The sequence below is a fragment of the Mercenaria mercenaria genome, chromosome 13 (genome assembly GCF_021730395.1).
Source record: "Mercenaria mercenaria strain notata chromosome 13, MADL_Memer_1, whole genome shotgun sequence".
Classification (NCBI taxonomy): Eukaryota; Metazoa; Mollusca; class Bivalvia; order Venerida; family Veneridae; genus Mercenaria; species Mercenaria mercenaria.
In genome coordinates, this window is record NC_069373.1 from 54,679,663 (window position 1) to 54,694,077 (window position 14,415).

Below are 14,415 nucleotides of genomic sequence, written 5' to 3' on the forward strand. Positions count from 1 at the left end.
TCAAATGCACTAAAGTCTTTAAAACCCGTCTGGTACCGTACTCTGTAAAGGTAAGTTTTATTTACCGTCGCTTGGTGAAACAATTAACATAAGCTCTATAGAGCTTTTCTGCGACCCTATATTAAGAACATTTAAAACCAGTTATAAATACCTCACCCCCAGCAATTTGCTGGTACCCATTTACAGCTGGGTCGACTGAGGCAATCGTGATAAAGTGCCTTGCCCAAGGACACACCACAATGGGAGTAGCCAGGATTCGAACCAGGGGCCTTCACCTCCATAGGAAAGCGTCTTAGCCCTCTCGACCAATGCGTCCACGTTCTATCAGTTCAAGTGTTATTTGAATAGAAATATTGTGTCATTATGTGTCTGTGTTCAGTTTCTTCAATTCATTATCAGCAGATTCGAAACAGAGGGGTGACATTTCAGAACTGGTTTGTGTAGAGTAATTGAGCCACACCATGAGAAAATCAACATAGTGCGTTTGCGACCAGCATGGATCCAGACAAGCCTGCGCTGTGCTGTCGCAAATGCACTGTGTTGGTAAATTCTTATGGTACGGCTAAATTATCTGTTCATTCTAAATCCTGATCTAATACTTGATACTATCTTACTGTTGAACAAGCTGGAGAGTAAATTTTTGTCCGTTATTTTGACATATTTTATCTTTGCACCTACCTTATCTATTCCTACGCAGAAAATGTACTGAATGCGCGCACAACATGCTGAAACAAATATAAAGCTCAAACATGTAAATGAAATTAAATTCACTGTTTTGTTTTTGTTTTTTGTTTTACTGTTATTATGCTATCACTTAAATATAGTGTATGACTTGCTTCTTGCTGTATGACGAAATGGGAGTGTTATTTATCATCTCTTACACTAGTGCATGTATAAAAGTGTAAATTTCCGTTAGAAAGAATGGAATTAGAGTTAAACAACAAAACCAGTGATGATTATTTATAACCCTACGATTAAGATTATAGATATGACGAGTAATACAATAGCCTCCTCAGCTGTAGAGGCAGTAACGGCGTTAGCTACCTGTCTCGACCCATCTAGAAAAAAATGAAAAAGGTGAAAACCACATGTTGCAGGTTTGGTTTGACTGAGCCTGTTCATGGACGACAGTGGAAATGCAAGTTACCGTCCTCGCCCTCTAGCCCCGGGTTGAAACTAGGTCACCAGGTTATATCAAAGGAAAAGCTTGCTAACACTCTAGAGGTCACAATTTTGACCAAGTCTTAATGAAACTTGGTCAGAATGTTACCCTCAATAAACTCTTGGACAAGTTCGATATTGGGTTATCTGGGGTTAAAAACTAGGTCACCAGGTCAAATCAAAGGAAAAGCTTGTTAACACTCTAGAGGTCACAACTTTTGCCCAGTCTTACTGAAACTTGGTCAGAATGTTATCCTCAATAAAATCTTGGAAAAGTTCGATATTGGGTCATCTGGGTTCAAACACTAGGTCACCAGGTCAAATCAAAGAAAAGCCTGTTAACAATGTAGACACCACATTTATGACTGCATCTTCATGAATCTTGGTCAGAATGTTAACCATAATGATCTCAAAGTCCAGTTTGAATCTGGGTCATGTAGGGTCAAATACTAGGTCACCAGGTCAAAATCAAAGGAAAAGCTAGTTAACACTCTAGAGACCACATTTATGATCATATCTTAATGAAACTTGGCCAGAATGTAAATCTTGATGATCTATAGGTCAAATTCGAATCTGGGTCAATTTGGGTCAAAAACTAGGTCACCGGGTCAAATCAAAGGAAACGTTATTTAACACTTCAGAGGCTACATTTATGACAATATCTTAATGAAACTATCTTGATGATCTTTAGGTCAATAGGTCAGGTGAGCGATACAGGGCCTTCATGGCCCTCTTGTTCTTAGCTATATCTCGTGGCCACGAGATGACATATTTTGTTTTTCGTTTTTTTTTCTTAGTTATAACTCGTGGCCACGAGATAAATTAAAATAAAAAAAAATCAGATGCCCCTCCATGCTTCCGTACTCAAAAGATATTTTGAAGCGTAAACAAATATTTTCACCTTCTGGATCAAAACTGTGATATTTAAATCGTCATAATTATTTTGATAATTGGAAATTCGAGCCCAAAACTACCTAATGATATCTTTAGTCAATGTACAACAGACTCGTGAATACTATAATGCCCTTGCTTTAATTATACCATTATCGCAACCAATTAACAAACCTACGTATTAACTGTCTGCAGATTTTGGGGTCTAACATCCAGGATAGGCGCCGGTATTTTTTAAATACGGTGTGGCCTTGCTTGTAACAATTGCATTGGCAAATGTTACATTGTGTTTTTTTTTTGTAACCGTTACATCTGCCTTACAGTCGTATATTAGTACATTATGTGACCGGTCAATATTAAAAAACTATTGGCTCGCGGACATCCTGCAATAGTTTTGGCTATTGACCGGCAATTCATGCAATAAGTCTATAACGCTTCAGTGGTTTTATATTTGTCCGCATATTATGAAGAAGTGTTTCAGAAATCGTACTGATTTGTGTACATGTACGAAAATTACGGCTTCCACATAAGTACGGTTATGATGGACAATATGATTGTTTTAGTAAACGTCCTTATTGTATTTGTTTCCCTGTTTCATGCGTAGACAAAGCATTGAATTGTACCAAGTCAAAGTAGTTCTTTAAATGTTCTCAGAATCCCACTTGAAATGAATATTAGATACTTAGATATATTTAGAATAAAAATCTTTTTGTATAGAAATGTACTCAGAATGATTTTTTTATTGCATCAAGAAATTGCTGTTAGTTTAGACTGTTTAACGTCCTTCGCTTGTGAACATGCCGAGCATATTTTTGGATACAATGTCAATTAAAAAACAATCGCGTTATAAAAGTCTCTAGCACATATTGTATGGATTTGTCAGTTTTATCAGATGAAATTAAACAGTATGAATAACACGAATTCAATTGATGAGTATGCAACTTTAAAGAAACTTAACGATGAAGAAGTGGTGCGACAAATCCCGCTAATTGTATATTTAGCAATACTTTGTATATCTGGAACCGCTGGAAATTCTTTGATATGCTATATATTTGCAAAAAAGTGCAAGCTTTCTACATATTATAATCTTGTAACTTTTCTTGCTATAATAAATTTGTTCACATGCTGCATTGTCATTCCATTAGAATTGATTGCGCAATTCTGGCAATATACTTTTGACAATATTTGGCTGTGCAAAATCAACTCGTTTCTGTGCGCATTTACAGCATTTACATCTGGAAGCCTGTTGTTTTGCATTGCCTTTGACAGGTACCGAAAGGTGTGTACACCATTGAGATGGCAAGTATCAGACAGGACAGCAAGATATGCTTGCATAGCTTCAGCAGCTGTTGGGATAGCCACCGCTTGGACTACCCCAGTGATCTATGGTATAGAGAAGTGGAGACATAGTGTTCATAACGTGACAATATCTCGATGTGAAATAACAGACAATTTTAAGGACACGTCATTTATGCATTTTATCAACATAATGCTGACAATTTTCTTTTCGGTAAGTTTCCTCGGCATAAGTAGTTTTTATGGCAGTATAGCTTGGCGTCTTAAAAAGCAGATGAACTGGAAATACGAAAAACAAGCTGGAGTTGAAATCCGCGGAAAGAAATTGGAAATGACTCCTGTAAGCAATAAACCTTTCGCAGAACAATCAGAAGAGGCCCAAGGACTGGAGAGTGACACAACTTTAAGCATTGGTCTTTTGGACTCTATTTCAGCTAATAAAGGAAGAGTGGTGGAACCGGCAATTCTCGAAATGGAACAAAGTGAGCACCACAATAACGAAACAGTTGTAGAACAATCAGAAGAGACCGAAGAACCGAAGAGTGACACAGATGTAAACACTGATGCTTTGAACTCTGTTTCAGCTAACAAAGGAAGAGTGGCGGAACTGGAAACTCTCGAAATAGAAAAAGATGAACACAACAATAACAAAATACCATCTTCAAATTTCGATTTACGCAAAGAAAGGCCACGGAAGAACAGAATGACGTTAATAATGTTTATGGTTTCACTGGCGTATATCGTCTCGTTTGTACCTATTATTATTTTATTTCTGATTAAGTCGCTGGACAAAACTTTCTTGACATCCTTAAATGATTCGTACTTTATTAACAATGCTATCAATCCAGTTATATATGGAATTTTTGATACCTGGTTTAGAAAGTCGTGCAAAAAGTTATGCACGTGTAGGCATGGCATATGAGTTACTTGAAATACAATTATAGGTTATAAGCCCTGTATCGGGAAATATACACGTGTTCTGCAGTGGAAATATTGCGCGACTTTAGGAGCGCGATATTCTTCCGCTGAAGATACATCAGTGTTTTAAATCTGAAATTGAAACTTGGACTTTTAAAATGCTACTGCCACGTCGCTGCTTTATGAGCAAACAATTGTGTATGTGCATATTTACCGATACAAATCTAATAACCTTTTTATTACATACGTATCTACACGTATATATATATATGTGTAATGTAAATATTATGAATATGCCCAATAGCCTAAATAAAACAGTGCTTAACTAAATAGCATAATTAATGCAACGACACACATTAAATTACGTCAAAAAGTTCGAAAATGATTTTTTTTATCAAATTTTGAAACGGAACTATGAGCATCGGAAAGGAAAAGATACAAATGTATTAGAATTATTTAATTACAGACAGGAATATTTCTAAACTAAAAAACGAAGAAAAAGGGCTTACAGCAAATTTGTCACAATGTCTTCAAGTGTTCTTTAAACTCTTTATCGATCAAACAAGACTTCTACTGTAATATGCCATGATCATACTGGTGTTAATATTCTACTTTTTAATGATTATTTCAAAAACGCATTTACATAAATTTGTAGATTTTTCAGCAAGTGTTTTATATTTGTTCGGTATAATAGATAAACACCGCATTCCTGAAAGGGTGATATGACGCCTCGGCTGATATTCATATTAGACCTTTCTAACGTAAACGTAAATCGGAAACGGATTACTGAATCCGTAAATGTTATTTGCAAATAATAGTCTAAGGGAGATACTATTGCATTACTATTGGATGAAATTGTCTCCCCTAGACCACAAATTAGCATAAAATTTTACGGATTCAGTATTCCGTTTCGTAATTACGTGTACGTTAGAAAGGTCTAATTACTCTGAGGAAGGCAATATTTATATACTATGTCAACAGATGTTAAAGACAATCAAGAATAAAGTTCTAGGATATGTATTTGTTTACTTAGATAGGTTTTAAGGTGTCTTACGTTTGTATGTTGTCTAAGGTTTACATAATGTTTTGCAATCTGAGCAGACGACATACAAGGAATGTGTTTGTTTCAGTGTAAGATCGAAATATCTTTAATTCTTTGTGCACAAGACGCAACTTTTTCACAAGAAATGTCAGGGCTGCTGTTCGCCAGTAAAATAAATTTGATCTTACATGTAAAACAAATAAATTTAATGTATGTTTCATGTTCTTCATTGGTTTCTATAAATGTGGCCAAGATAGGGAAGTACAATTTTGAAACTGATGACTGACTCTCTGGCGTTCCTCTTTTTATTCATTCTAATATTTTAGATGATTTCTCTGACATTATTTTCACATTCTTAGTCATAGATTTTATATGTTATTAAACAAACAGCATATGCAACCGTATTTTACAATTTAGAGGTCTACCTCACATACACTTTGAAGACTGAAGGAGACTTCCATAAGCACCATTTTTATCGTCAGAGTAGCTTAGTTTTAAAGCTCTTTTAATTCCGGCCCGTCTCAACGAGTCGGTATAAGGATATGATTTTTGTTTTAAAACAATGAAAAAGACACAGACTTTCGAATCGCGTTGAACCGTTTTTACTTTTGCACCTTGCTTTCTATGCGAGCAATTGCAAATGCTCTGGCACGCCGAGAACCAGGTGTTACAACATATAAACCCAAAGAGACTCTTACTAAAGAAAATTGCCTTGTCCGTAACTGGATGATGTTTTGCCATTAAAATTATGTACTCCATAAATCTTTAAGTGTCAATTATGTTGAACGCATGGCAGACGAGTACAATATGTCTAACTTTTTTATTTCGGTCCATGGACATTTGTTGTATTTATATTAACCCTTACCCTGCTAAATTTCTAAAATAGACTGGCTCATCTTTCAGTTTGGGCAGTACCACTTATTATTCAAATGGGTGTTCACTGAAAGTTTATTGACTGAATAGCGAAGTGCAGACCATGATCAGACTGCACGGATGTCGCAACACTGGTCGCAAAGGCAGAATCACTTGCCACCAGCAGGCTGAAGGTTAAAACACATTTGAGCCGCGCCATGAGAAAACCAACATAGTGGCTTTGCAACCAGCATGGATCTAAACCAGCCTGCGCATCCGCGCAGTCTGGCCAGGATCCATGCTGTTCGCTTTCAAAGCTTATTGCAATTAGAGAAACCATTAGCAAACAGCATGGATCCTGACCAGACTGCGCGGATGCGCAGGCTGATCTGGATCCATGCTGGTCGCAAAGCCACTATGTTGGTTTTCTCATGGCACGGCTCATTTACAATGACTTACAATGGTTTCTAGATTTTCGCTTTTTCGTTCTAGGTTCCCCCGTACTGTTGGCGGGATTCATCGTAGTAACTGTCACACAACAAATAATACATTCGTAACTTTTTTGTATTTGCTGTACATAATTGTTTGCCTTGCTTCTCACATGTTTTATATATGTAAATATTGCTTTATTTGTTAAACTTTTCAAATATTGGAGGAAATAAAAGTATCTGTCTATCTATCTATCTTACGGATATTTAATATTTTCCCTTTATGACCATTGCCCACGGCTTTGTAACCTGAATTCATTTACCAATTGTTTCATATTAACTTCCGCTTTCAGGATGAAGCGTTTTGTAAGCGTTTTATATTGTTTTTTTAATGGGCAATACTTGAACATTCTCGTATGTTTCCGTCAAATCTCACAGAATTTAAGTTGCTTAACAGTAAAGACTGTTGTACGGATTTAGAATTTAGCTGACGCTACATAATCTATTGACAGTCAATAACCAATTTCAAACAGCTTGAAGGTCGAAATTCAAAGTAGGCTGGTTCCTTATTCCTTTTCAACTTCAATGATAAACAGAGTACAATTCTATGAAAAACGGCGTATGGTTCCCATTTAAAATAATGGCCTTGCCCTAAACCAGGAAACTAAACAAACTGGAATTTAGAAAGGGGATCTGAGGTTATGGAGCCTGCATATCACAGAAACTGTCAAAAGAAAAAAAATTAAAAAGCAGGCACTATATCTAAGGGGTTATTAAACAATACCCAAAGCTATTAAAGCGGGTGTATTGGGTGTATTCGTGCGGTGCAGTGTAGTGGAGTGGAGATGAGGGAAGGGAGTGGAGTGCAGTGCAGTGCAGTGCAGTAAAGAACAGTAAAGAACAGTACAATGCAGTGCAGTGCAGTGCAGTGCAGTACAGTATATAACAGCTTCTGTCATATAACTAATAGAAGTTTTGATTTTTGTTTAAAATCAAGGAAAGGACCGCAACTGTCAAATGCAGTACTTCACTTTCTTTGCAACTGGCTATTGGCATACTGATAACCCGTGTTGCGCCATATATTTCCCGCACTTTTTGTTTTCTTCATGGATTATTTAAATTCAACTTTTAAGGTATTAGGCCCATAATAGTGTACCTCCTTTTTGAAGAGTATTCAATTCCTACTATAATCCTACTTTGACAGCAATTTTCAGGGGGGCGTAGGTTCAAGCCTTACTGGGACCAATCCCCCCCCCCCCCCCCCCCCCCCTTGTTTTCCTTTTTTTCTAGTAAGTTTTTACTTCTTTTAAGACTTGTTATTGATTTATTGTACAAAAATGGAACAAAAATCATTTGATATGCGAGTTCTTGCTGTTAAAAGTGAATTTACCTGTAAAACAAAAGGGGTAGAGTTAGATATCTTTAAAAATACTGAGTTACATGCGGTAAAAGTTCTCTGTTTGCCTTCATTCTTTAGATTACATATTGTGGAAGAAATGTAGGTAGGTTTTACTTCTGCCTCAAGGTTATTTTTGAATGAAGTGAGTAAAATTCAAAACAGACCCGCAGGATTTGACCACAATTTTTCAATATTGGAGTTGGAATTCTGTCTGATTAAATCCGTTTACTCGAGGCACCCTAGAAAAAATGTTATTGACAGTTTTTATTTTAAGTTTTATGATGTTTACCAATAGTTTGATGTTTCTTTCATAAAAAATAATGGAATAATAAATTCTCTGAAAACGTTTTGGATAAAGGCCACCACTTTAAAATTTGTCTCTACTTGAGCTTTAGGAAATACCATAAATTACACAAAATTTATAAAAAACGACACGGTAAAAGTTTTTAAAAATTTGCATATAAGTGCGAAGCACGGTCAACTGTAAGAATATACCAAGCAAATGCCATTTTTTAAAGATCACTATTAGGGGCCTAATACCTTAAATCTGAACTAAGCTAGATCTGTGAAAAACAGCGGACGCTTGCAAATGAAACAATGTAAATCACAACAAAGATTCCTGTCCCAAATGAGTATTGAATTTTTTTTATTTGACACATGGCTCTATTTGCTGTATTCATGTATATATGTGACATTTTTCTTGTCTTGGAAGTGGATGTTGATACGTATACTGTTCAAAATGTGGTTTTAGACTTTACTCACAGCCATTTCAGTTTCAGTTATGCTGAACAGTAGCATTATAAACTAAACTGACCACTGTCAGGCTTTTATTAAAAGCTAATAATTGAGCCGCACAATGAGAAAACCAATATAGTGCTTTTGCGACCACCATGGATCTAGACCAGCCTGCGCATCCACGCATCCGCGCAGTCTGGTCAGGATCCGTGCTGTTCGCTAATGGTTTTTCTAATTGCAATAGGCTTTGAAAGCGAACAGCATGGATTCTGACCAGACTGCGCGGATGCGCAGGCTGGTCTGGATCCATGGTGGTCGCAAATGCACTACGTTGGTTTTCTTATAGTGCGGCTCATATTATGCGAACATTGTATCTAACATTTAAAATGCGCTAGAGTCATTAAATAAATGTCTAGGTAAGGCACCATCTCAAAGCTAGTCATCCTAGCCAGTAAGAATATCATGGGAACCAAAATTTACAAAAAAGGACTTTGAAATGAAAACATTTTGCAAATGACGGTTGATAACACTTCAATAATGAGCAAAATGACATGTAAGGGAAAGTTACACCTACCATTAACAGGCTTGAACAATATAGAGTTATCTCCCTTTCATTAAAAGTAGTGGTTAATTACAGTATAAAAAAACAGGTAGGGGATGCTCCCGTTTTTGTCGATACTGAATTAAAACTGTGTTAATCATTTTTGTAAATTCACATTTTGTAATAACATATTATTTTTGAACGTATTTCGTCACCTCAGCGAGAGAAGGGGTTAACTCGCGGCTACTGAACCCTTGTTCCACCACCAAGAAGTGGCGATAAGACATTTCGGTTCTTGGAAACGATCAACATGTTTTAAATATCCATAACCGGGGCGCACAAATCAACAACACTATCAAAAGCATGATTTAAATGTTTTAAACGATTGTTTCTATTTCTCGTTATTAAAAACATGACATTGACCATATTTTAGCATATCAATGAAAACATGAACACAGTTTAAAAAACATACGGATTATTTCAATATTTTGAGAACAATTGTCTTGAGTACGGATGCCTTACGAACGTATTGACCTGCTTTCTATGGACTGAACACAACAAAATCCGATGGTTCTTTATTTCATACGTAATTACACTTTTTTTCAACATTTTCTAGCATGACATATTTCCATAAAGAATTATTTCGCCACTATAGAAAAAAGGGTTGTTAACTTTTATATAAGAAAGTAACACTTAATTTAATACAACTTTCAATGTCTCTTTTCGAGACATAAAATTCTCACGCTGCTAATTTATCTAGCATGCGTTAGGAACATGCCGGTTTAGATAGAAGGCAATCTATTCTATCTACATCTTAACAGACATACATAAAATAAAATTGTTTTTTTTTTTGTTTGTTTTTTGACAGGCAATGTGCCAGCAACTACAGTCGCTAGTTTTTGGAATTGTTGTTTAGATCAATTGAAGAATAGCGTATTGGGGAATGTTAATGTTAATTAGGCAAACGTAAATATTAAGTTCGTGAAGTGCAATTATTTCATTATAAGGTTGGGTTGGAGATGCACCTACCTGTGCCGTAAAATACAAAAAGCGAAACAAAGTCCTTTTTTTCACATATCTTTTATACTTCTCGAAAGGCCAAGCAAGGTATTTCGAACCAGACATTCAACAATTCGAGATCGAGCAATTAGCAAGTTCCAAGTCAGTGACCTTAACAACTCGGTCGTCTCTGAGGTCTCTGAGGTTCTGCTGTACCTTAACATAAATTTACAAAAATAGCAAATGGGTTTATGCAATCCTTTCGTTGGCTTTGTCGTTTCTTTCATTATTGCTATTGCTATATCAATGCCTTAATAAACGGAAACAACCGGCAGGATTTTCAAAACATATTAAAATATGATTATTAAATAAAAGAATTTTGTGTCTTATAAACGCAAAAAATAGTCCTTCTTCTGCAATTCATAATTAAAAACAGTCTTAAGCGCGGAGGTAAAGTTTTGCGTTTTCTATTTAATATTTCTCAGTAGGTCATCTTCAAAGTCAACTATGCTCATTCTCAGTAGTCGGTAAAACCAATGATGGCTGTAACCTTTCATAGGAATACTTTGAAAACCGCGCTCTTTCATCACTACACAAGCAATTACTGTTTTCACATTGTCAAGGAAATATTCTTGAAATGTCAAAATAAATCATTTCCGACAAATTAATCATCATTTTTGGAAATTTATGTCTCTTCACATGGCATATAACCTTTTACTTTCCTTTAATGTTAAATCTAAGATGGAATTGATTTAACATAATTCCTACGAGCGGAGACATTCAATCAACGCCGTTTGTCAACTTCGACGTTAACTTCATAATTGTAGCTACACAGTTTACGTGATTTTACCATGATTTATCTGAACAAGAGAGACGTTATGAATGAAATATTAATTTATGTTCAAAAGAAAGATGATTCCAATATGCCTTTGTGTGGTTAAAAATGATTTAAATAGTATCTGAATGAGCTGCATGGACATTCCTGCTATAACATTTACATAATTATTTAAGTGCGCAAATAGTCGGCGGAGTTTTATAAACTTTCGGAATGTTCCAGTAACTTTAAACATTAAATTCACATAAAATTTTGATTTTGTAAAATTTAATAGTTAATAACAGAATTTTCTTTGGCCAAAATTTCTCACATAAAAACATACTTTTGGACATTTTCAATATTTCAAATAGCTTGAAGGTTGTATATAAAGGGTTCTAACTAGTATCTGGATCTTTACAAAATTTAGTGTTGCAGAACTGGGGAAATAAACTGTAGTTCTTAGCCTTTTCTTTGCTTTTTCTCAAGCATAATCATGCCACCTCAATAACTATGTAATAAATCATTTATTTATTACCTATCAGCATTTATCTAGATATTTTATGTTAAAATTATATAAACTGCTGGAAAACATGAACTTTGGCAACATTTTAAACAGTTATTGACAGAAATAGAGATGTGAAATAAATTAATTGATAAAAAAGGATTATACGAGCTTTCGGAGTTGGTGAAATGATTAAGAGCAGAATGAGATCTGAATGAAATAGATCGATTTAGATTAAATCGACATAAAACCACTTTTACCTTAATACTCAATGCTCAAAATAATGTTTCACTTAAAATATTTGTTTCCTAGTTTCCGTTTTGTGCATCCTGACGAAAGAAAGAATTGTTTTGAGGAGATTAAATCGACATAGAAGTAATTCAGCGTCGTTTCACTATTACGCAATGATGATGTGTATAGCATTTTTGACTTGTTTAAGTAAATATTTTGTAACGGAATGTTTCTTAGTGTTATTCGTGCACTGTTTTTATGTTAATTGCCGACATGTATATATTCTAATATAGTACAGTAATCAAAATTAGTCAGTCAAAATTCTATATTTTACGTCTTGATGTGTCGAAATATAAATATTTGTTGCCTACATATAGGTATTCCATGCATTTAAAAGCTGAATTAATAAGTTGATAAAATGCGTTTCAATCGTTCAGTGCTCTCAACACAGGTCGTCATCTCAAACGCATTTAGTAAATAAGTTACTCATATAAAGACGCTCTTACCCACTTTCTGCGATGAAATATAAAGTGTATATGCTTTGTTTACATGTGCACGTTTATGACGTTATAGCAACACAAACGCATCTTAATCAAGTATAATACTTCAGTCGAATTTACTTCTCTCCCTCGTAGTAGTTCTTGGATATCCAGATTCCGAGTTTTAATTTTATATAAAAGTGTTCTCAACCAGGTAAATCACAAACACATGCAAAGGTAATATAAAACACGACATGCAGAACAGAACAATGCTCATGTATATTATTACAGCAAACAATCCAAGGAATCTTTTGCGCTTTACTCAATACCACTGTTGCGGCTACATGGCTTTTAATGTGAAGTTCTGTAGATTAAAATGCAAATAATTCATTAAACATACCGGTATTCATGCGAATTTTATTAAATGCTGAACATCATGTACAACAACAACAATAACAACAACTACAACATATTTAGCATTTTAAAATCCGTATCTTTCGGCCAGGTAAGACCCATGAATGGTTGATTGGCAATCCTGTTTCATATTTTCGCATCACCGTGCCTCCTCTTTATCAAATGTTCAACAAAATGATTATTGCTACATACACGTACTTACAAACGAATCAATCAAACATCATATCAAAATAGTTCACAGTCAGAGTCTAATGAATTACTCTTAATTATTTATTTTGTACTTTCTAACTATTCATATATCAGTGAAAAAATATATTTGATATTTTCACAGTGAAAAATATCAAATAAGTATATTTTTTTCACTCTGTACTCCAGTTTGGACTACTTTTAATTATTTCCGCCAAGGGTGCCTCGGACATTGTCATTTATTGCGACAGTTAGAGTAGTTTTAAATGTACAAATCATATCAACATTGAGACGTAGGCTTCCTTAGTGTAAGCTATCGTCTCGCTATGCGGCTTGTATGAACAGAAAAAATAGCATGGTTTGGACATAACAGTTGTTGTAACTTGGTGAAATGCCTTCAAAGGGTTTGTTCTTTAAGACTTCTTGCACTAAGTTATAAGATTTTAGGGTATGTTCATATACAGCATTGAATTAAAGTATATTGTCAGGCAGGTAAACAAATATCAAATTTTCTTATTCAGTGCACGTGCCGGCAGCAGTCCATTCCTCACCTGTCTGATTCCAACTACATTTGAATAATATCTGCATTCGTTATGCCCTTCTCAACAGGAACAATGTAAAGTTTCCTTTTATACGCTTAAGCAAAATAAAAAATAACACTTCTCCCATGCCGTCAGTTATAATTAATCCAGTATATATTTCCACAATGTCGCCCTCAATTCGAATTCGCATGCTTTTTTTTCAGATATGGCGGCCGTTTCACTTCTTGATGACATAGAGGATAATTGTTGGTTTCGGTGTAATATCACGTTATAATTTCACCGAGTGGGCACCAAAAGTGATATTTTCACGAGTGGCGCAGCCACGAGTGAAAATAACAACTTTTTGTGTTCACGAGTGAAATTACCGTGATATTACATCGATACCAACAATTTTTCTGTTTATTTTATGTCTAAAACTCTACTTTTGTTGTGTTTATTTCAATAAAATGTCGAAATTTGCGGGAAACTTTATCAGGAAGCATCGCAAAGATGACGTCATTTTAACGACGTCATCGTCATATTGTTTCCGGCTTTCAGTACGCTCGGTAAACTTTTTGACGTTAATCCGGGTATCAGATTTGATAATTTTCACTGAGTGGCCAGTGAGTTTATCAGGATATAATTCACCGTTATATTTCGATAAACCACCGAAAAACATAAACTAAACGTGGATATTACACTCTTTTATGTAGTTACAAAGTTTTAAAATACGTTTCTGTATTTCAAATTGAACAGCTCTGAAAAAAGTGACATATTGAACACAAAGTTTATTTACTCATGATTTTAGGAAGACACTATTCCTGACAAATATTAAATGAAAATTGTTAGGTTATAAAATCAGTGTAAATCTGAAACAATGCCTATAAAACTCGTCTTCATCAACTATACATATTGCAAATTAAATCAATTTAAAAGTTGCTTGCATATTTCATGTGATTATGAACTACTTACATATACAATTGTACTTTATAGTACTACATTTATA

At 34.9% G+C, this 14,415-nt stretch overlaps 1 protein-coding gene across 1 annotated transcript; it reads left to right on the plus strand.

Moving 5' to 3' along the window:
• Positions 1 to 1,066: 1,066 nt before the first annotated feature.
• Positions 1,067 to 4,426, plus strand: LOC123530314 (D(2) dopamine receptor-like). Its single transcript, XM_053521887.1, has one exon. The coding sequence runs from the start codon at positions 2,945 to 2,947 to the stop codon at positions 4,268 to 4,270; it is 1,326 nt and encodes a 441-aa protein (XP_053377862.1). The 5' UTR covers positions 1,067 to 2,944; the 3' UTR covers positions 4,271 to 4,426.
• Positions 4,427 to 14,415: the final 9,989 nt, after the last annotated feature.